Source organism: Schistocerca gregaria, chromosome 6, assembly GCF_023897955.1.
Source record: "Schistocerca gregaria isolate iqSchGreg1 chromosome 6, iqSchGreg1.2, whole genome shotgun sequence".
NCBI lineage: Eukaryota > Metazoa > Arthropoda > Insecta > Orthoptera > Acrididae > Schistocerca > Schistocerca gregaria.
Genome location: NC_064925.1, coordinates 415,537,321 through 415,558,914, shown reverse-complemented (window position 1 = coordinate 415,558,914; position 21,594 = coordinate 415,537,321). Strand labels below are relative to the sequence as shown.

At 39.5% G+C, this 21,594-nt stretch overlaps 1 protein-coding gene across 1 annotated transcript in view; it reads right to left on the bottom strand.

Annotated features, from left to right (window-relative positions):
- Positions 1-673: 673 nt before the first annotated feature.
- Positions 674-21,594, bottom strand: part of LOC126278404 (DNA-dependent metalloprotease SPRTN-like) — a 73,658-nt gene continuing 52,737 nt past the window's right edge. Inside the window, exon 6 of the mRNA XM_049978507.1 lies at positions 674-2,417. Within this exon, the coding sequence (XP_049834464.1) occupies positions 1,012-2,417 (1,406 nt within the window). The 3' untranslated portion in view covers positions 674-1,011. The remainder of the gene's footprint in view (positions 2,418-21,594) is intronic.

Here is a 21,594-nt window from a genome sequence, read left to right as displayed (position 1 = left end):
TTTGTGTCCCGGCTCGGTCTCGAACCTGGGATCTCCCACTTACATGGCAGATGCTCTATCCATCTGTGCCACTGATGACAGTGCAACTGCAGAAACTTATCTCTGGCATTCTACCTGTGAGACCTACATCTCCAACTTACTGTCCACACACTACATTTGCAGTGTCCCTGCCACTATCCTCATTAATCGAGGCAGTCAATCTACCAATTCCCATAACCATTCAAGCAATGTGAGTGCACTCCCACTGAAGATGATCCATGGCCGGTAAGCCTTATCGGACAGGTCCGAAAGAACACATACAATCTTCATATAGATAGTCTGGATTTCACTGTAATTTCACATTTCTCAGTCAGGTTATCAGGTGTATAGGGATATCTCCTGAACCCACACTGCAAGTGATCTTGCAGTGACCTGATTTCGAGAAGCATCACTAGATCCAAGTCAACTATGCACTTAAAGAGTCTTCCTTTCCCTGCAGGCAATGTGAGGACAGGAAACTTGTATTGTAATTTTGCTGACATTTACTGGTATGATACTGTAATATTTGTCCCATAAAACATGAATTATCTTCATCTATACTATTATCTCCACAACAGAGTTGCTGGAAGCAATTATCATTACCTGTCTATAACAGCATATGAGTCTGCTGAGGGCAAACAATGTAATTCCAAAATTATGTTAACAGTTCTGAATTTAATACAAACCTTTTATAAAACTTTATAAAAATAAAATTTTATTACAAATATAACAATGTACATAATACAAGTTTGCAGCATGGATTTCTTTCATTGTCTTCAAAGAGCATCAGTTATAAAACAAATTACTTGGTAATAAAAATTATAATTAAATGCCATTTATGACTAAAAGATTAAAAAGAATGTTCTTGAAAAATCACTTGCAACATAAATAACAAAGAATATAATTAAAATTCAAAAAGTCTTAAATTGATAAACACAAGTCTTCCACAGCTTGACTAGCAACTTATTTTTTTTCCTCTCTAGGAACATTTAATCACTCTTGAACCATTTCCTGCAAAATGTCTGCTGACAAGCAATCATCCAAATGGATGTTCATGAGATCCTCTTTCACTAACTTCATACATAGAGGGCATGGATGTAAATCCTCTCCACCATCACTTCCACTTGCATCATTCATCTCACTCTCACAGTCATCTTCAATGAAACATGCATCTGCTTTTGTAATACAGAGAATGCACGATTCTAGATGGACATCTAGTGTATGTTTTAAAAGTTTCTCATCACACATAGGACATTTAATCATTTCATCTTCCTCTTCCATTGTTACAGAGGTAGAATCATCATTACTACTCAGACATACATCAACATGACTATTAATTTCATTTAATGGAAAATTCTTGTTGCAGATTGGGCAGTTTGCTACATTCTGAGATGCAGGTGTGTCTTCTGATCTATGCTGCAAACAAGTATCTAAGTGTGAATTGATTGCATTTTCTTCCACTAATGTTCCACAAGTTGGACAGCTTACCATAACTTCCAAACTGTCATTTGCAGATGACTGTGCTTGGCTGTTACTATCCCTGCTACTGTGGATTTTATTGTGGCTGCCGACATCAGTTGTCAAAAAAGGATTTGTAGCAGGATCATTTTTGAATTTCTTGGGTGGTGACCGCATTGACTCACTGGAATTCTTCATTTTACTTTCATTTTTAATAATTTCATTACTTTTTACTGTTTTGGTTGTTGATAAGACTTTCCCAATTGTCAAAGAGGACAAGTGTTTCTTTTTCTTCCTGTCAGCTTCAATTTTGTCCAACAAGGACAACCATGGCTTTTCAGTAGCAGCTGGCACAGGCTGACAGCTGCTAGTGGATCCAACAGTATAGCCTTTTCCAACAAAAGGAGTAACAGGTGCAGAGACAGAGTGCTGAGGTGCTGAATCATTTGCACCACTGGACTTTTTCTGTGTCTGCTTATTTCCTTTTTGGGTGATTACCATAGTTCCATTTCCTTTATTGGCCAACATTCCTCCAATTTGAGCCTTTCCAAACTTATTGTTTGGAGATGAACCAAAAGGTGAACTGCTCTTATTATTGCTTAAGAGATTATTTTTACTATTTGTTACATTTTTAGAGTGAGTGTTTAAAACTGGCTTGTCAAATAGCCCCTTAACACCTACTTTTTTATCTTTGGCTACTGGGGCACCTTTAATGAAACTGCTTACAGACACTGGCCCACGATGCACTAAATCACTTGGCTCCCTTTTGTTAGAAGTAACCTTATTTGTGTTTCTGAGAGTATCCTTTTCAGATGAATATTTTCCATTTGAAACAGCTCTTCCTTTGTCATGTGAACTGATTGTGGCCAATGCCTTACCTTCACCCATAAACGGAAAGAAATTACGGATGTCATTCCTCTCTTTAGACACTGTAGCAGTCCCTGAAAGTAAAGAAAATATTGTTATTACATATTTCCTCTCATTACAGTATGTTGGCATGGATTTTTTAATGGCTGGCTGTACAATAAATCTAATGGATTTGATAATAATAATAATCTGAAATGAGAAACAGTGTACGGAGAACACACTTGGGTCTTTTAATAATTTCAGAAAGCTGGACAGGAAACTGACAATACAAGCATTCCCACAAGTATGCACTGACACGGCAAACTCTGCCACCAGTATGTAGTGCAGACAGTATACATGTGTACCAATGCAGACTAAGGATCTGTCCAAGCTTCTGAGTGTAATGAAGATATGTCAGAAACTTCTTTTTCTTAGGTGAAGCTGTCAGTGACAAAGCAGTCTTCTCTACTTTATGGATCACCTTCATTTCACTAAAGAAATCTAACACACCACATTGAAATGAAACACAGCATTCACCTATGGGTATTATAGTGGTTCCACATACAGTCTTGGTTGATACTTAAAGTAGATAGTGACGGGAGACCCAAGTACATGCAATCCAAAATCATCTGATTTCTACTGATTGAAAACTGGCAACTGGAGATTCTGAAATGTCCATAGAAAGTGGAGACTGCAGCCAGGTGGATGGCAATGGCAGCAGTGGCAGTGCACTTATAAAAATCTTTATAAGATCTGTACCATACTTATTTTGTTACTTGATGAGGCAGAGGCCATGAGAAATCTAAGCTCACACCATGTCAGTATATACAATGTAGATAATACATAGTGCTTCAGCCTTAGTAAACCACAAACTCTCCGTAAACAGTAGCCTTGTGCTGCACTTTCAGAGAGAAATTCTTTTTGAGCCACAGTAAACAAACACTTGTACATGCATGTGAGACACTGCCCCCCCCCCCCCCCCCCCACACACCACACACACACACACACACACACACACACACACACAGCCAATGCTGGGACTGCAGAGGTAGACGGGTATGAGGGGTTGTGTTGGGTGGGGAAGAAAAGAAGTAGCAGGTGTGGAGTGGGAAGGAAGGTTGGGGAAGGGTTGCTTGTGCCTTGGAGGGAGGCAGCAAGTGGGTGAAATAGGACAGGGAGATGCAGCAGTTGCATGGGACAGGGACAAGACATGTGCACTGGAGCAGTTGTTTTCATGTAGCATACGATTGCAATTTCACAGGGAAGGGGCCTGGTAGAAGGTGACAGAAGAGAGGAAGGGGAGACTATTGAGAAATAGGTGTTGGTGCAAAGAGCTTAGCAAAGATTGAGGTTAGGAGGATCATGGGAATGGAGAATGTGTTGCAAGGATAACTCTCATCTAAGTCCTGGGGAGAAGGATCCAGATGGCACTGGTTGTGAAACAGTCATTTAAACTGAACACATTGTGCTCAGCAGTATGTTTCACTACATGGTGGCTGACTCTGCACTTGGCCACAGTTTGATGGGTGCACTTCATTCCAGTGGACAGCTGGCTGATGGTCATGCCTACACAAAATGCTGTACAGAAATTGTGGCAGAGCTAGTGTATGTCATGGCTGTTTTCACATACAGCTTGGCCTCTGATGGCATCATAAAGCCTGTAACATGACCTGACCACAACTAGAATAGGATTTGCTGAGAGGGAGGGGGGGGGGGGGGTGAAAATAAGAGGTCCTTCACCTCACCCTTCTACAGTACTGTGACCCCAGTGGCAAGGTATTGGCAGTGGGAGTGGCATACAGATGGAAGAGGATGTGCAGGTAGGGTGAGTGTGAGAATAGCACTTTAAGAGGGAGTAAGAAGGATTATGGATATGATGTCCTCCATTTCCAGGCACAGTGATATATTATAGGTCCTGGTTAAGGATGTAGTTCAGTTGATCCAGTCCTGGATGTCACGGGGTAACTGAGTGGGGTGGATGCTCCTTTGCAGCTGGTTCTTGGGGGGTGGTGGGAGAATTAGGGATGTGTGTGCGGATATAATGCAAAAAATCTGATGCAGACTAGGTTTTGGAGACAGTACCTGTGTGTGAAGGGCTTAGGAAGATCTTCAGCACACTTGTCCTTTCTCCAGACATTGCTCTCAGTGTCATTTTACATCTTTCACTTTTTTCTTTGCATGCAATGTGCCAATGATATTTTCACATTTCAGAACTATCCTATATGCCATAGCACATTTTTTTTCCTTTTTTATTTCTGATGGCTCACCTTGTTATCCATAGTTCCCTTTATAAACATCTAATGCTTTCATTTGTCTTTTCTGCAACTACTTCATTATGTACTTTGGTCCTCCCTCCCTACCCCAGTAACAATCCATCCCAAAGAGACCAATCTATCTGCATTAGTTCATAAAAGTATCTCTACCCCTATCTGAAACCCAGTCCCACATCCTGTTCCTGAAAAGCTGTAGAATACCCCCAACAAAGTAACCATAAATATTCCCTTCTCTGGTTGTGGTCCCTCCTTTCTTGATGCTCTTCAAATTTCCAGAGTATGCTTATTCTCATCCCCCACCAAAATGACACTATATAAACAAATCTCTGTGGTACAGCCATCCTTCAACCACCTCTGCTCCCTTCATCATTTACTGTTACTGTGTAATCCCAACTATAAACAACAGATCTCTGAGATTTAAACTGCTTCCCTACAACACCTTGAAGAGCACTCCAGACACCCCAATGAAAAATTATCTAATTTATTGACAGCCCACTTCCTCCTCAGAATGCCACTACCATCCCATCACTGAAGCTCCTTGTCGACCCTTCATAGCACCCAGGCCCAGCCTTGCTGAGCTATTTTATCTGCCTCAATACTTCCTACAAACATCCCATAAAACTCAGAACAGAAACAAACCCAAAACCAAGTTGTCAACCCACATGGAAAAAATCTCTACTGAAGTTTCAATCCTATCAAAAGCATTCACCTTCCGCCAGCAACACATGTTCAACGATGCTCGACTTTTCAAAGAAATTCTCTCCTCCTCCTGATCCATGAAGTGGAAACACTTCTTTGCTATCAGTTCCTCCAACCAAAGCTATTCTAATCTCAACATTAAACATTGCCTCTCCCAGTACGTACCACCACCACCACCACCACCACCACCACCACCACCACCACCACCAAACTGTGACCCTTTTCCTTCCTTACATTATCAACCCCTGGTTACCTTCCAGGAATTCCTTCTGTCTCTCCTGGTCCTCACCATCCTACCCCAAGTCCCTTGCCAAGAACACACACCTCTCATATCAAGAAAGAACAGGCATATAGAATATTAAGACAGAGCCTCATTTAATCACCCTTCCTGCAGCCATAGCTCTACATTCTGCCAGGATGCTTAACTGACAGAAAGCACTCACTATCTGTCTGCCCACATACAAGCCCTTCCAAATTGATCCCATCTGAGACATCCAGCATAACCTCCAATCTCTACTGAAATCCTTAGGCCTTGAATTCATTTCCCTCCTCACTTCAATGAGTAATTGCACGTACACCCCACACATTCTTCCCAAAACCTGTAAAATCAACAATCCTGGTCACCATGCTCCCACTGAAAACATCTCCACTGTTGTTCACCATTACCTACAAATTACCCACAGTCTAGCATTACATATTAAGGAACCACTTCCTCTGCCAATTCTCTACAAACTCATCCCATTACCATTTGGCTGCACCTCATCATCACTGATGCCACCTTCCCATGAACAATATCCCATGCCCTGCTACTGACACTGTCTCTTCATGAACACATTTCTAACTCCAAACCCACTACCTAATTCTATATGCATTGAACCAATCATATTCTCAACACAGGGTTCAAATTCTTTTCCTAATCTGAAAATTACAGCCTTTTTAGGGCCAGTGAACACATGTGTTCTAAAGAGAAAACTTAAAACAAGAAGCTGCAAATTTAAGATAAAATAAAATACTCACTAATTTCACATAATTTTTTTATTTAGCAAAATCAATTAAAAGGCATTATGAGCCACTTTAAAATGTGTATTTTATAAGTACATTTTATACACACACTATACCATTATCTACATGCACATTAAGTATAATTACATATTCTTCTTTACTTTCTTATCTTTCAGCATGGGTTCAGTTTTAGTGTTTACTCCTGTCATTTATTTATTATCCTCATTGAGGAATTTGGAGCCTTGAATATTCGGTTTGGCCGTCGACATGGAAGCATGGCCAGAATAGCCCCATGATTTTTTTGCATTTAGGGTTATCGTAATGAACCCACTTTTTGTCCCTGGTCACAAAGCAATGCAGAAAAATCCCTTCCGTTTTTGCCTCTCAAGCAACTGTTCACAAACGCACAAATGCTGTTCAACGTCTCTTAGTTTCAGCTCACACAGGACCCAAGTTCCTTATTTCTGAGTCATGCCTATAGCCTTGAGACATTCTGAAATGGCTTGCTGTGTCACTTCCACTAATTGCGCCAATTTTTCTTCAGTTTGACATGAGTCTTCACTCAGCAATGTCTCCAATTCTCCATATTCAAAAACACTCTCTTCCATCACTATGCCAGTCTACGACGTTAAAATCACTGTTCTTGAAGCATTGAAACCACTCATGCCAAGTTCTTTTACTAACAGCATCCTTACCATATGTACTTGAAAGCATTCGATGAGACTCGGCCACCGTTTTCTTCATACTGAAACAGAACAGTAACACCTCCCGCAAATGACGAGAATTAGGCTCGTAAACTGACAACTTAATGGTGCAGACACAAATTGACTACTGTTTGAATGAGGTTATGTTGACTGAGGTCCAAGCTAACTACCTGACATCTGCAATGTGGAAGCAAAATATACACCTTGTATATTTCTAATGTCCTCGCTGCAGCTGGAATATTTTCAAGCCACCTATGGCTATGACGTCTGCAAGTCATTTTATTACTGGTTGAAATTTTTAAGAATCCTCCGTAAGTCAGAGAGAATAATTGAACAGACAGTAAAGTGCTGAACACAAAGAACTTAAATTCCATCCTACCACTTTGTTTCCTTTCTTAAAACCATTATTCAGCACCTGCAGGCCACTGCTACCTAAATTAAGCATCTTGGTTTGAATTTCCTTGAATAATTCCAATTAGAAGCCGGACCATCCATTTATATCTGAATTAATTTTTGCAAGCCCAGTTTATTTATTTGACCATAAAATGCTTTCCCAGCACCCACAGCAGTAATGTGACCTAGAAAAGTAGAATATTGATATTGCGTTACTACTTTATTGTTTACATTATCTCAGTAAGGGATGTGTAAATCCAATTTCTTTGGAATGTTTCATCAAAGCATAGTGTGAAAATATTCCCATTATTATCATGCAGCACATTCATGAAATATGATGCTACCCCAATGCTGCCCAAGTATGCACACTTAGTTGGTCCTCATGAACACTGTTTTGCAATGTCGCGGTATGGAAACATTTGCTGAAAAACATTACTGATATCCTTAAGACTTGCAAGAAAAAGAACTAGTAACACATTTTATCACGCATATTATTTCAGCATCTAATGCTGTTTTTTTAGAAACGTGTTCTGGTAGAGTAGCCACTTGTTCTACTGCTTCATTGATGTTTTTCTCTTTTTGTTTGGAAACTACAGAATTGGATGTTTTAGTTCTTTCTTTGTTTATTTATTTTTGGTTAAAAATGACTAAGTTCACAGCAGATGCTTCTCTGATAATCATTAACATCATACGTATCTTAATTAAAAAATAAAATAAAAATGTAATTTTCATTAGCTTCATTAGTATATGCAATTTCAAGGAGGAAAGTTAAATTAGGGTACACATTTACTATTAAGGCCCTTTCTGCAAGACTATAAAATCCGATCATTCCATCAATTATCTATATTACGTTACAACTTCTCAATTCTGGACTCAAGCCAACGATCACGTAGTGCAGTTATTACAAAGTCCTCTGTACAGTGCTGCCAGATTAATAAATCAGATTTCGTATTATCCATAAATGAATGTAACAAGAGTTTTGGACTCCCCACCGAACATAAATTTTTATGTCACAGTTTCCAGTTTCATCTGCTAGGGGCGCAGTTCTCATGTCATGTAAACCAGCTTTATTATTCTTGGGTCTTGGTTGCTGCCGAGTGGTCATATTGTGTGTGTCACTTCAGAGTCAAATGATTTGTGCCCTATTTCACAGTTTTCCTGCCTCAATAACTAGTTATCAATTTTTGCTGTTCAAATGCACCCAATGAATTGAAAGTACTCATGAAACTGCTTGTTTTGAGTAATAATTTTAGGCATAGCAAGTGTAGCATCGGAATCTTTAACATGTACCCAGTGGACAAAGCAATTCTAATGGTAGGGTCATACCTGTGTCTATCGTGACAAAGCAATGCATGCTGAAGCTTCATATACTTTGCTTGCCAAAAATCATGCTAAAGTGGTGGTCACATTACTGGCTTTGTAATTGAATCCTGCAATTATTCAAGATGTCCGCAGTACAATTTCCAGACTTTAGTCAAGTTTGTTTACTTCTATAAGTGAGCTAACAATTATTTCATGCATGTATAAATGTAGTACACAAATAAAAAAAAGTTTTGCATCAACTCGGATCCAAGAGTTCTGGAATATGTACAGAAAATTGGAACAGAGATCAACATAAACATTATTTTCGCCCTTTTTATTGCTCATGAAAACCTTACATTGCATGTTGTACCACCTTTAGACTTGCAGAGGTGGTGGTCCAGATTGCTGTGCACACTGGTACCTCTAATACCCAGTAGCACGTCCTCTTGCACTGATGCATGCCTGTATTCATCATGGCATACTATCTACAAGTTAATCAAGGCACTGTCGGTCCATATTGTCCCATTACACCACGGCGATTCGGTGTAGATCCCTCAGGGTGTGTAGTGTCCCTTTTGTAATATTCACCATTATCGAGGTGAAACATAAATAAAAATGACTGTATGTGACTCAATATGAATTGCAAACATCGATTTATCTGCGAAAGGTAATAACACTAACTGTAAAAATATACAATATAGATCGATAGATGCAGAAAAGACATTATTTTTATTGTATGAGATTATAATGTGTAAGTAATTAAAAGAAATATTATCTTTGTAAGAGTATAAAATACAATGCAATGCTCATTCTTCTGTCTAGTCTGTTCTGGTGTTAGCTGGAATAAGGTACGCAAGCTATTGTGCTGCACTAGCATTTGTTTCTGTCGTAATGTAATTGCAAATATTTAATGGTGTAAACTGTGTCCTAGTAAGAATATATTAGTATAAAGTGATCTCTGTGTGTTATTTCAAGAACCTACACCACATTTATCTTATGGTGGTGGTGGTTAGTGTTTAACGTCCCGTCGACAACGAGGTGATTAGAGACGGAGCGCAAGCTCGGGTTAGGGAAGGATTGGAAAGGAAATCGGCTGTGCCCTTTCAAAGGAACCATCCCGGCATTTGCCTGAAACGATTTAGGGAAATCACGGAAAACCTAAATCAGGATGGCTGGAGACGGGATTGAACCATCGTCCTCCCGAATGCGAGTCCAGTGTGCTAACCACTGCGCCACCTCGCTCGGTATTTATTTTATGAAAAGAATATTTAATGAAAATTATTTAGCAAGTTTCTAGCTTCTGCTGAGTGAGTAATAGTGATCTCTGACTGTTAACAATTAGCCGCCATTGCATGGAACATTTAAAAATATTTTTTCACAGCACAATGTCTGATAGCCAGAGCGGAAGAAATTATGTAAAAATATTCAGTGAGATTAATTGAAGGAATCCAGTGAAATAATTTTATTAAAACTTGTCTATTTTCTGTGATAGTGAACTGGACCTGAGTAATACTACGCTATTGCATTTACAGTAACTTGCAGAGAGCCTGGCGCTCGATAAAACCAGATATAATATGTAATTGGCAACCTACGAAATTCATCATTTTGCTTATTATATCTCTTTTGTATTTTTTTAAAGCTAAAAGTAAAAACTAACTCCACTAAAAATCATTACAGGTCACAATAAATCAAAGTACAAACAAATTTACTAGGAGATTGTTTCCTCTAAATAAATAGTATACATTATATTTTTTAAGAGATGTAATAGGTGGTTGGTGGGTTACGTCATCCATAAACAGTCCTCTCAATCTATCCCACGCATGTTCGATAGGGTTCATGTCTGGAGAACATGCTGGCCACTCTAGTTGAGCGATGTCGTTATCCTGAAGGAAGTCATTCACAAGATGTGCACAATGGGGGCGCGAATTATCATCCATGAAGACGAATGTCTCACCAATATGGTGCTGATATGGTTGCACTATCGGTCTGAGGATGGCATATACGTATCATAAAGCTGTTATGGCACCTTCCATGACCAACAGAAATGTACGTTGGCACCACATGATGCCACCCCGAAGAAGCAGGGAACCTCCACCTTGCTGCACTCGCTGGATATTGTGTCCAAGGCATTCAATCTGACTGGGTTGTCTCCAAACATCAGTTCCTGTCTCTCTGTATCTCCCCCATGTCTGAACAACATTGCTTTGGTTCACTCCGAGACGCCGGGGACACTTCCTTGTTGTGAGCCCTTCCTGACACATAGTAAGTATGTGGACGCGATCGAACTGTGGTATTGACCGTCTAGGCATGGTTGAACTACAGACATGAGCCGCATACCTCCTTCCTGGTGGAATGACTAGAACTGACGGGCTGTCGGACCCCCTCTGTCTAAAAAGTGCTGCTCATGCATGGTTGTTTACATCTTTGGGCAGGTTTAGTGACACCTCTGAACAGTCAAAAGGACAGTGTCTGTGATACAATATCCACAGTCAACATTATCTTCAGGAGTTCTGGAAACCAGGATGATGCAAACTTTTTTTGATGTGTTTGCAATGGTTCCTTTTCATTTAGTCATAATGTGTAAACAGTCAGAGAATGGGCAATGCTAATCCATCCATGCAGCAGAATATTTAGCACCATGCAGCAGAATATTTAGCATGCTAAGCCACTACGTCAGTGGTTCCCAACCTGAGGTAATTACACCCTGAGGGGTAAATTGAAATTTTCTGACAGGTAAAAACTGAATGATTTTATTCTGTTTCAGTCACGTAACTACATTGTTTTCGAAAGAGCATTACTGTTGGCACAATTCTGTAAGACTCTAATACTGATTATATAAGTTATCAATAGTTATTTACTCTCCATTAGTAGTATTAATGCAGTGTACGTTACAGGTTCCTCACATAGTACACCTATTAGACGCATATGTTATGCTTTATCCAATACATCACTGCAATAGTCTAGAAATTGTTTCACTTGTCACTTGGAAACAGATATATGAATTAATACACACCATGACACAGCAGTAACTACATAAGGGCCACTATTTTGCTATTCACAGTGTTGTTGTTGTTACTGAATACAAATTGACCTCTCTAAATATTCATATTTTTTTATAACAAGGTGACCGGCACGTGGCACAAGTGCTGGAATAAGAATAGCTTATGCAAACCAGAAACTATACACACTGGTATTTTAAATGGAAACAACAAGAATGATTTCACTTACTTTCTGTTTGTTTTGTTCCTTGCCATATATTGCAAGAATGTTGTCACTTATGAGTGAATGTAAAGAAGCTAACACCAACCAACTGAAGTGCAATGCCACAAGTGAGATGTCTTGACACACTTGTTGCCGAAGGAAATAGCTATAATGTTTTTTGTTCTCAAACTGAAGTGATATTTGGGGTCTATCTTTTTAATCCAGAATTATCTGAAGTCCATAATCAGTGAGCACTGAGCAATTCTGGATTGAACAGGTTGTTCTGTATTATTTATTTTATCACAAACTTATTCTGCTGTAAAATGCTGTTCACCATAATCAAGAAAATATGCACGGTAACATTATGTAAAATGTGCTTACTGCACATAGTTTTAAGGATGATTCTCCCATCTACCCAGGTGCAAAATTTTCATTGCACACAGTGAAATTTGCTTTGAATTTATCATCAGATCATGTAATCCAATTCCTGAATTCATTTTTTAACCAAAGATGATTGAAAACACCTTTACCCATTACAAGCATTTAAGGGTGGTAAAATTCAATGAATGACTCAACACAGGGTGTAATTAATTCTTGAATTCATCTTTTGTTAAATAAAGATGGCAAACTGAGGAACACCGCATAAGTGAGATTCAGCCCTGACGTCACACGTGTAGATGGAGATCCTGCATATGGCACCCTCCTATGTTGTGCTATTTACAGACTATCTTGGGGAAACCCATCTAGCCTCCCAAAAACCTATCTTTATGTTCTGGTTGCCACGGCTAAGGAATCCTATGCTCATCTGGCTATAATATCAACACCACCTCTTCCACTCACTTCTCCTGGCCCTCCTCAGCTCAATGTGACACCTTCCTGGACACAGACTTTCACCTCTCTGATGGCTCCATCCATAGCTTCTTCCATTTCAAGCCCAATATCCATCAACAGCAACTGCATTTTTGAAAGGTGTCAACCTTTCCAGGCTGTGGTCTAGTGGTAGTGTCATTGACTATCAATCAAAACATCCTGTGACCCCCTTTAAAACCCGGCCACTGCTTAAATTCTAAATAAAAACCATCCACAATAGTGGTAAAAGAATCCCAGAAAGATCAGTCACTCTTGTCTGCCAATTGCCTTGTCAAAGAGGGCAGAGTTTCAGGTGAACCTCTTGCCCTTTAGTTACGAAACTACCCTTAAAAGGCAGACAAATGAGCAATGACCGATGACATGAGGATGCAGAAGGCAATGGAAACCAATGCACGAAAGAGTTAATAACCAGAAAAAGATTGACACTTTACAAGTTGGAGGATGTAATGTCAGAATTCTGAATGAGGTAGGGAAGTCAGAAATTTTGGAAAGGGAAATGCAAAGGCTCAGTCTACATATCGAGGGAATAAGTGAAGTCAAAAGGACAAAATGTAAGAATTTCTGATCAGGCGTATATGAGGTAATACCAACAGTATCAGAATATGGCATAACAAGAATAGGATTCTTTTTTAGTAGAAAAATACAGCATAGTGTAGTTACTGTGAATAGTTCAGTGCTAGGGTAGTTTTCAGCAGAACTGGCAGCAAACTCACACCAATGACAATATTTCAAGTATACATCCGATATTACGAGTGGAAGATGAGGAGATACATACAGTATATGAGGATATTCAATGGGTAATTCCATATGTAAAAAGAAATAATCTAATATCATTGGGTATTGGAATACACTAGTAGGTGAAGTGATAGAAAAAAAAGTGTTACAGGTGAATTTGTAGTAGGACAGAGAGGAAGAGTAACAGTACTGCAATAATTTTTAGTTAGCAACAGTGAATACACTGTTCAAAAATCACAAAAGGAGATGGTATACTTACAAAAGGCCTGGAAACAGGGGAAGATTGCAGCTTGAGTAGTCTCAAGCTCAAGAGACTCATTTAGAAAATAAATGTACAAATAAATAAGATACTGAAGTACTGAGGAATAATGAGATGCATTTTATGTTCTCTGAGGCTATCGATACTGTTATAATGAATACCACAGTAAACAGTTCAATTTAAGAGGGTAAACAGAAAATACAGAAATTGGACAAACACGAAGTACAGAAATGCAAGTCACTTAGGAATGAAATAAATAGAAACTGGAAGGAAACCAAGATGAAATGGTCGCATGAAAAATGTGAAAAAAATGAAAAAGTAATGGTAATTAGAAGGGCTCATTAAGCATATAGAAAAGTTAAAGCAACCTTCTGTGAAATTTAAAGTCAGGGCATCAACATTAAGAGGGCAATAGAAATTCCACTGATAAGTTCACAGGAAATAGCAGATAGGTGGAATGATTATATTGAAGGTCAATACAAAGGGAAGGAACTGACTAATAATGTGATTAGGAAGGAATGGGAGTCGATATGGGAGACAGAGGGAGCCAGTATTAGAGACAAGAGTTCAATACAGCTTTGGTAGACTTTTGATCAAATACAGCAGTAGGGAGAGATAAAATTCCTTTGGAAATTCTGGATCAGTGGGGGAAGTGGCAAGCAAGTGACCATTCAAGTTGGTGTGTATGATTTACAAGACTGCCAACGTACTATCGGAATTTTGGAAAATCATCAGCATCACGATCCCAAACACACAATCAGCAGATAATTATGAGAGTTATTGTACAGTCTGCACATCACCACACACATCAAATTTGTTGACAACAATAATAATCATGGAAGAAAAATAATAATGATGCTCTACTAGATAACAATCAATTTGGCTTTATGAAATGTAAAGAAATAGAGAAGCAGTTCTGACATTTTACTTGATACAGGAAACAAGGCATAAGAAAAATCATGATACCTTCATAAAAAAGCATTTGACAATATAAAGTGGTAGTTGATCAATATTCTGAGAATAATAGGAGTAAGCAATATGGAAAGATGGATACAATACAATATGTATAAGAACCAAAAGGGAATGGTTTGGAGTTCAAATTAAGCAAGTGAATAACAGCTACTTTATTCCGTTTTTGTGACTGTATTATCTTTGACATTGCTGCTGTTTAAAAAGACACAAATGAGCCAGGAAGGCCTTGTTTTCTGAAGGAAAAAAAAAGAGTAGTAGCTTTAATGATGTATATTGTTTCTCCTTCAATAAACATGAAATGTTTAATATGAATGTTTATTCTACTTTGACAATGGTTATGGGTCCAGGAAGTCTAACATAAAAAGAAATCTTGAATTAGAGTCAGTAAGTCAATTTAAAACTCTTATGTATGGCAAACACAAAACATATGACATTGCTGACTGTGTATTTTTTGTGAGACTCATTTGGAAAGAGTTAATTATGGCAAACTGTGCTCATTAATTTTGTGTGCAAGAAAATGTGTTCTTTTAACAACAGTAAGACAATTTGTGGAAAATAATACAGATTATGTCTCCATAGACATAGCAACAAGGAACTCTGTGGAGTTACACTTCTTGGTAAATGAGTTCAACAGACATATACGTTCAAGGTAAAGCACTAGCAGAAACTGCACTTCCCAGTAGCAGTGAGCAGCAAATGCATACACAAAATTTGTCAGATTCAAAACAGGCCCGCTTATAGCCGCCACCTGGGTCGGCCCTCTGGCGCGCTCCAGTGACTCACCAAAGAAATTATATGATTTAAGCAATCACAAATGAATGCTCAGCATATTCTGTAAACCATGTTACTTTTGTCCATTCAATGTGTTCGGTGCTAAATGCAACCTGTATTTCATTGTATCTTACATTGTCTCTATTAAGTACTATGTTCCCTAAATCGTGTCTGTTCTTGCTATAACAAACTCGGCAATGAGTGAGGGTTATGTTTTCCTCATGTGTTAGTGTCTGTGCTAAGTCACCCGACAAACATCTTAATGGAAGAAGTACTCCAACTTATCATTGGCCAGCAGCAAGCTTTCATGAAACAACAGCAAGCTCTCACCACCACTCTCAATCAAGTAGCATCTGCATGTTCATGGCACGTTACTGTTCCACTGGTGCAACCATTGCCCTTTCTGGCATATAATGAATCTAATGAAGACTGGGACTCCTATGAGACACGATTACGCCAGTATTTCCAGGTTTTTCACATGAGTGATGTGAACTTGTGTAGGGCTTCCTTTCGTTCCTGGCTTTCACCACAGTTGTTGTGCCAACTTGCAACTTCACAAGAACTGGGCAGCTTATCACATGACAAAATGTCCAAGCTTCTGTCAACTTATTTCTGTGACAGAATGCATGTCACAGCAACATGTGTGGAATTTTACCATTGTCAGTAATGCCCAAACCAACCTTACTTACAGAGTCTGGGATGCAGAATTACACAGGTTGAGCCATTGTAAATTTGTCACTAGCACCCATCAGTAATCCTAAGCTCATTACATGGTGGATGATAATATTCGTTTCACCCAGGATATGGAAGTCCACGAGATAACTGAATGAATGGAAGTACTGGAAGTTGTTCAGTCAAACCCTGTTAGCCACACTACAAGTTTTCAGGAAGACGGGGAAGCCATTGCAGCAGTATGACCCTTGACTCTGCATCACTTGAGAAAGCATTGTTTACATCCAACAGCAACAGACCATGTCACAACAATGGCTGTGTACTCCCCTTCTGTCTTGCCCATACTGCTTTGTCAAACATGAGCGTGCTGCATGCCCTAGGCGTTGGGCGTTTTGCAACAAGCGCCAAAAGAAATACCATACTGCATCGGTGCAAAGCTCCTCTTCAAATGTGGTTGACACAGTAATATTGATGGACATTAAATCTATCTCTATAGGGACTACCTCCCAGAACAAATTGTTTATTGACATGTGTGTGTTTAATAAACACTAAAAATGCAAGTGCACACAGGAGTGGCATTGACTTAGGTAAATGCACGCACAAATGTATGTGGACTTGGGCTCCTCCGTTCACAGAGGTTTCAGGGAAGATTTGTGTCATCAGTCTTCTGACTGGTTTGATGCGGTCGGCCACAAATTCTTCTCATGTGCCAATTTCTTCTTCTCAGAGTAGCACTTGCAACCTACATCCTTAATTATTTGCTGGACGTATTCCAATCTCTGTCCTCCTCTACAGTTTTTGCCCTCTACAGCTCCCTCTAGTACTGTGGAGGTCATCCCTGATGTCGTAACGGATGTCCTATCATCTAGTCCCTTCTCCTTGTTAGTGTTTTCCACATATTCCTTTACTCTCCTATTCTGTGCAGAGCCTCCTCATTCCTTACCTTAACAGACCACCTAGTTTTCAACATTCATCTGAGGCACATCATCTCAAACACTTCAGTTCTGGTTTTCCCATAGTTCATGTTTCACTACCATACAATGCTGTCCTACAAATGTACATTCTCAGAAATTTCTTCCTCAAATTAAGGTGTATGTCTGATACCAGTAGACTCCTCTTGGCCAGCAATGCTCTTTTTGCCGATGCTAGTCTGCTTTTGATGACCACCTTGCCCTGTCCATCATTGGTTATTTTGCTGCCTAGGCAGCAGAATTCGTTAACTTCATCTACTTAGTGACAGTTGATATTGATATTTAGTTTCTCACTGTTCTCGTTTCTGCTGGTTCTTATTACTTTCTTCTATTTTCAATTTGCTCTCAGTGCACATTCTGTACTTATTAGACTAGTCATTCCATCCAGCAGGTGATGTAGTTCTTCTTCACTTTCACTCAGGATAGCAATGTAATCAGCAAATCATATCATTGATATCCTTTCACTCAATTTTAATCCCACTCCTGAACCTTTCTTTAATTTCTATCATTGCTTCTTTGACATACAGACTGTAACAGTAGGGACAAAAAATTACATCCCTGTCTTAAACCATTTTTAATCCGAGCACTTCGTTCTTGGTCCTCCACTCTTATTATTTCCACTTGGATCTTGTGCATAGTGCGTATTACCCATCTCTCCCTTGTTGTTGTTGTTGTTGTTGATGTTGTTGTCTTCAGTCCTGAGACTGGTTTGATGCAGCTCTCCATGCTACTCTATCCTGTGCAAGCTTCTTCATCTTCCAGTACTTCCTGCAACCTACATCCTTCTCAATCTGCTTAGTGTACCCATCTCTTGGTCTCCCTCTACGATTTGTACCCTCCATGCTGCCCTCCAATACTAAATTGGTGATCCCTTGCTGCGTCTCCCTTAGCTTACCCCTATTTTTCTCAAAATTTCGAACAACTTGCATCATTTTACATTGTCAAGCACTTTTTCCATGTCAACAAATCCTATGAAAGTGTCTTGATTTTTCTTTAGTCTTGCTTCCATTATCAGCAGCTATGTCAGAATTACCTCTCTGGTGCACTTTTCCTAAGGCCAGACATATCATCGATCACTTCCTCTATTTTCTTTTCCATTCTTCTGTTTATTATTCTTGTCAGCAACATGGTAGCATGAGCTGTTAAGCTGATTGTGCATTAATCCACACACTTATCAGCTCCTGCTGCCTTTGGAATTGTGTGGATGATACTTTCCTGACAGTATGTCACCAGACTCATACATTCTACATACCAACGTCAACAGTCGTTTTGTCGCTACTTCCTCGAATGATTTTAATAATTCTGGTGAAATGTTGTCTACCCCGTCTGCCTTATTTGATCTTAAGTCCTTCAAAGCTCTTTTAAATTCTGATTTTAATACTGGATCCTCTCTCTCTTCTACATCCATTCCTGTTCCTTCTTCTGTCAGATCAGACAAATAACCCCCCCCCCCCCCCCCCATAGATGCGTTCAATGTACTCTTTTCACCTATCCACTCTCTCATCTGCATTTAACAGTGGAATTCCCATTGAGCTCTTAATGTTACCAACCTAGCTTTTAATTTCACAGAAGGCTGTTTTGACTTTCCTGAATGCTGAGTCAGTACTTCCGACAATCATTTCTTTTTTGATTTCTTCACATTTCTCATGCACCTGTTTCATCTTTCCTTCCCTGCACTTCCTATTAATTTCATTCCTCAACAACTTGCATTTCTGTTTTCCTAAATTTCACTGATCTTTTCTGTACTTCCTTCTTTCATCAATCAACTGGAGTATTTCTTCTGTTACCCACAGTTTCTTGTGATTGTCCTTTTTAGATGTGCCCATTCCTTTCCAACTATACTACCTACTGAGCCACTTCTTATTGCTGTGTCTATAGCCTTAGAGAACTTTAAGCATGTCTCATCACTTCTTAGCATTTCTGTATCCCACTTTTTTGTGTACTGATTCTTCCTGACTTATCCCTTAAACTTCAGCCTACTCTTCATCAATACCACATTGTGATCTGTATCTATTCTGCTCCTGTGTACGTCTCACAATCCAGTATCTGATTTTGTAATCTATGTCTGAACATGATATAATCTAACTGACATCATCCTTTTTCACCCAGCTTTTCCAAGTATACATCCTCCTCTTGTGATTCTTGAACAGAGTATTCACTATTACTGGCTGAAATTTATTACACAACACAATTAGTCTTTCTCCTCTCTCATTCTTTGTCTCATGCCCATATTCTTCTGTAATCTATTTCTTTTCCTCCTTTCCTTACAACTGCATTCCAGTTACCCATGACTATTAGATTTTCATCTCCCTTTATGTACTGCATTATCCTTTCCATACCCTCATATACTTTCTCTACCTCTTCACCTTCAGCCTGCAAATATCGTTGTCAATGCTGTTTAGCTGTCAATTCTGATAAGAACAACCCCATCACTGAACTGTTCATAGTAACACACTCTCTGCCCTACCTTCCTATTGATAACAAATCTTACTCCCGTTGTAGCATTTTCTACTGCTGTTGATATTACGCTATACTCATCTGACTAGAAATCCTTGTCTTATTTCACTTCGCTGACACCTGCTATATCTAGATTGAGCCTTTCCTTTTCCATTTTCAGATTTTCTAGCTTCCCTGCCACATTCAAACTTCTGACATTTCATGCCCTGACACATCCACTAATGCTGAGCACCTGCACATACTTTCGCATAAAAATGTGCCTTTTTTCTGGTCACCCCACCTTTGGCAGAGTGTTCACTTTGCTTAATCTAGGCATAAGTCCGTCCCGTGTCTGCTTACTTTTCAGCATCTTGTGTTGGCTACAGATGCCTCTCAGCAGAGTCTTGGCATGGTTTAGGTGCACAAATATGTGGATGGGTCTGAACTGCCCCTGCAATGGTATTCTCAGATTGAAAAGGAGGCTTTAGTGATTGTGTTCCTCTCACAAAATTTCACCTCTTCTTGTGTGGTTCCAAGTTACATTTAATCACAGATCATAAGCTGTCTGTTGCTCTTTTTAACCCGTCAGTTTCCATGCTGGACAAGGTAGTGCACGGGGCTCTCTTCCTCTCTCATTATTATCAGAGCCATTAGCAGCCGACAGCACAATATGCTCATGCTGGCCGATGCCAATGCGTTATCCATTTTCGATCAGGATGAGTTGCTTTGTTTCTGCTTATATCCTGAGAACCAGAATGTGGTCAATGGTTTTTCCCAATGCTAGTACCACGATAGCATCGGCCATTGACACAGATCCTGGACTTAGTCAGGTACTTACTTTTGTGCATTCCATGTGGCCAGAAAAAAACCCCAGGTTGTGCCTTGGATCCCTTGTGTAGTTATTTCTTCTTACAGCGCTGCCTTTCTGTGTTGGACTGTGTCCTTTCATCACCTATGGAGGACTCTGTCTTTGAGTTGTGATTCCCACTTCCTTACACCATAATGCACTGTGGCTTCTGTATTCGGTCATTGGGGGACATTTCACACCAAAGCTTTAACCTGTTGGCATAAATGGGAACATTTGTGGCTTAATGCCACTTGCACTCACTGTGTGGAGCAACAGGCGACCCTGTGGGCATTTTTTCTGTCCTGGCTGATCTGAAGCGCCCATGGAATCATCTACACGTCAAGGTTTCTGGGTCCTTCCACAATCAGTACTGGCTCATGGTAGTTGATGCACATTTCAAGTTGCCCTTCATGGCATGTTCTGTGTCCACATAAATGGCGACGATTATTTTGGCCCTGTGTAAGATTTTTGCTATTGAGGGATTTCCATATATCATTGTTACTGATAACAGTCCCAGTCCTGACAAAACTCTACCATCTGGTGAGCAAGATGTATGAGACAGGCGAAGTACATTCAGACTTCAAGAAGAATATAATAACTCCAATCCCAAAGAAAGCAGATGTTGACAGATGTGAAAATTACCGAACTATCAGTTTGATAAGTCACAGATGCAAAATACTAACGCGAATTCTTTACAGACGAATGGAAAAACTGATAGAAGCCGACCTCAGGGAAGATCAGTTTGGATTCGGTACAAATGTTGGAACACATGAGGCAATGCTGACCCTACCACTTATCTTAGAAGAAAGATTACAGAAAGGCAAACCTATGTTTCTAGCATTTGTAGACTTAGAGAAAGCATTTGACAACGTTGACTGGAATACTCTCTTTCAAATTCTGAAGGGGGCAGGAGTAAAATACAGGGAGCAAAAGGCTATTTACAATTTGTACAGAAAGCAGATGGCAGTTATAAGAGTTGAGGGGCATGAAAGGGAAGCAGTGGTTGGGAAGGGAGTGAGACAGGGTTGTAGCCTATCCCTGATGTTATTCAATCTGTACATTGAGCAAGCAATAAAGGAAACAAAAGAAAAGTTCGGAGTGGGTATTAAAATCCATGGAGAAGAAATAAAAACTTTGAGGTTTGCCGATGACATTGTAAGCACTT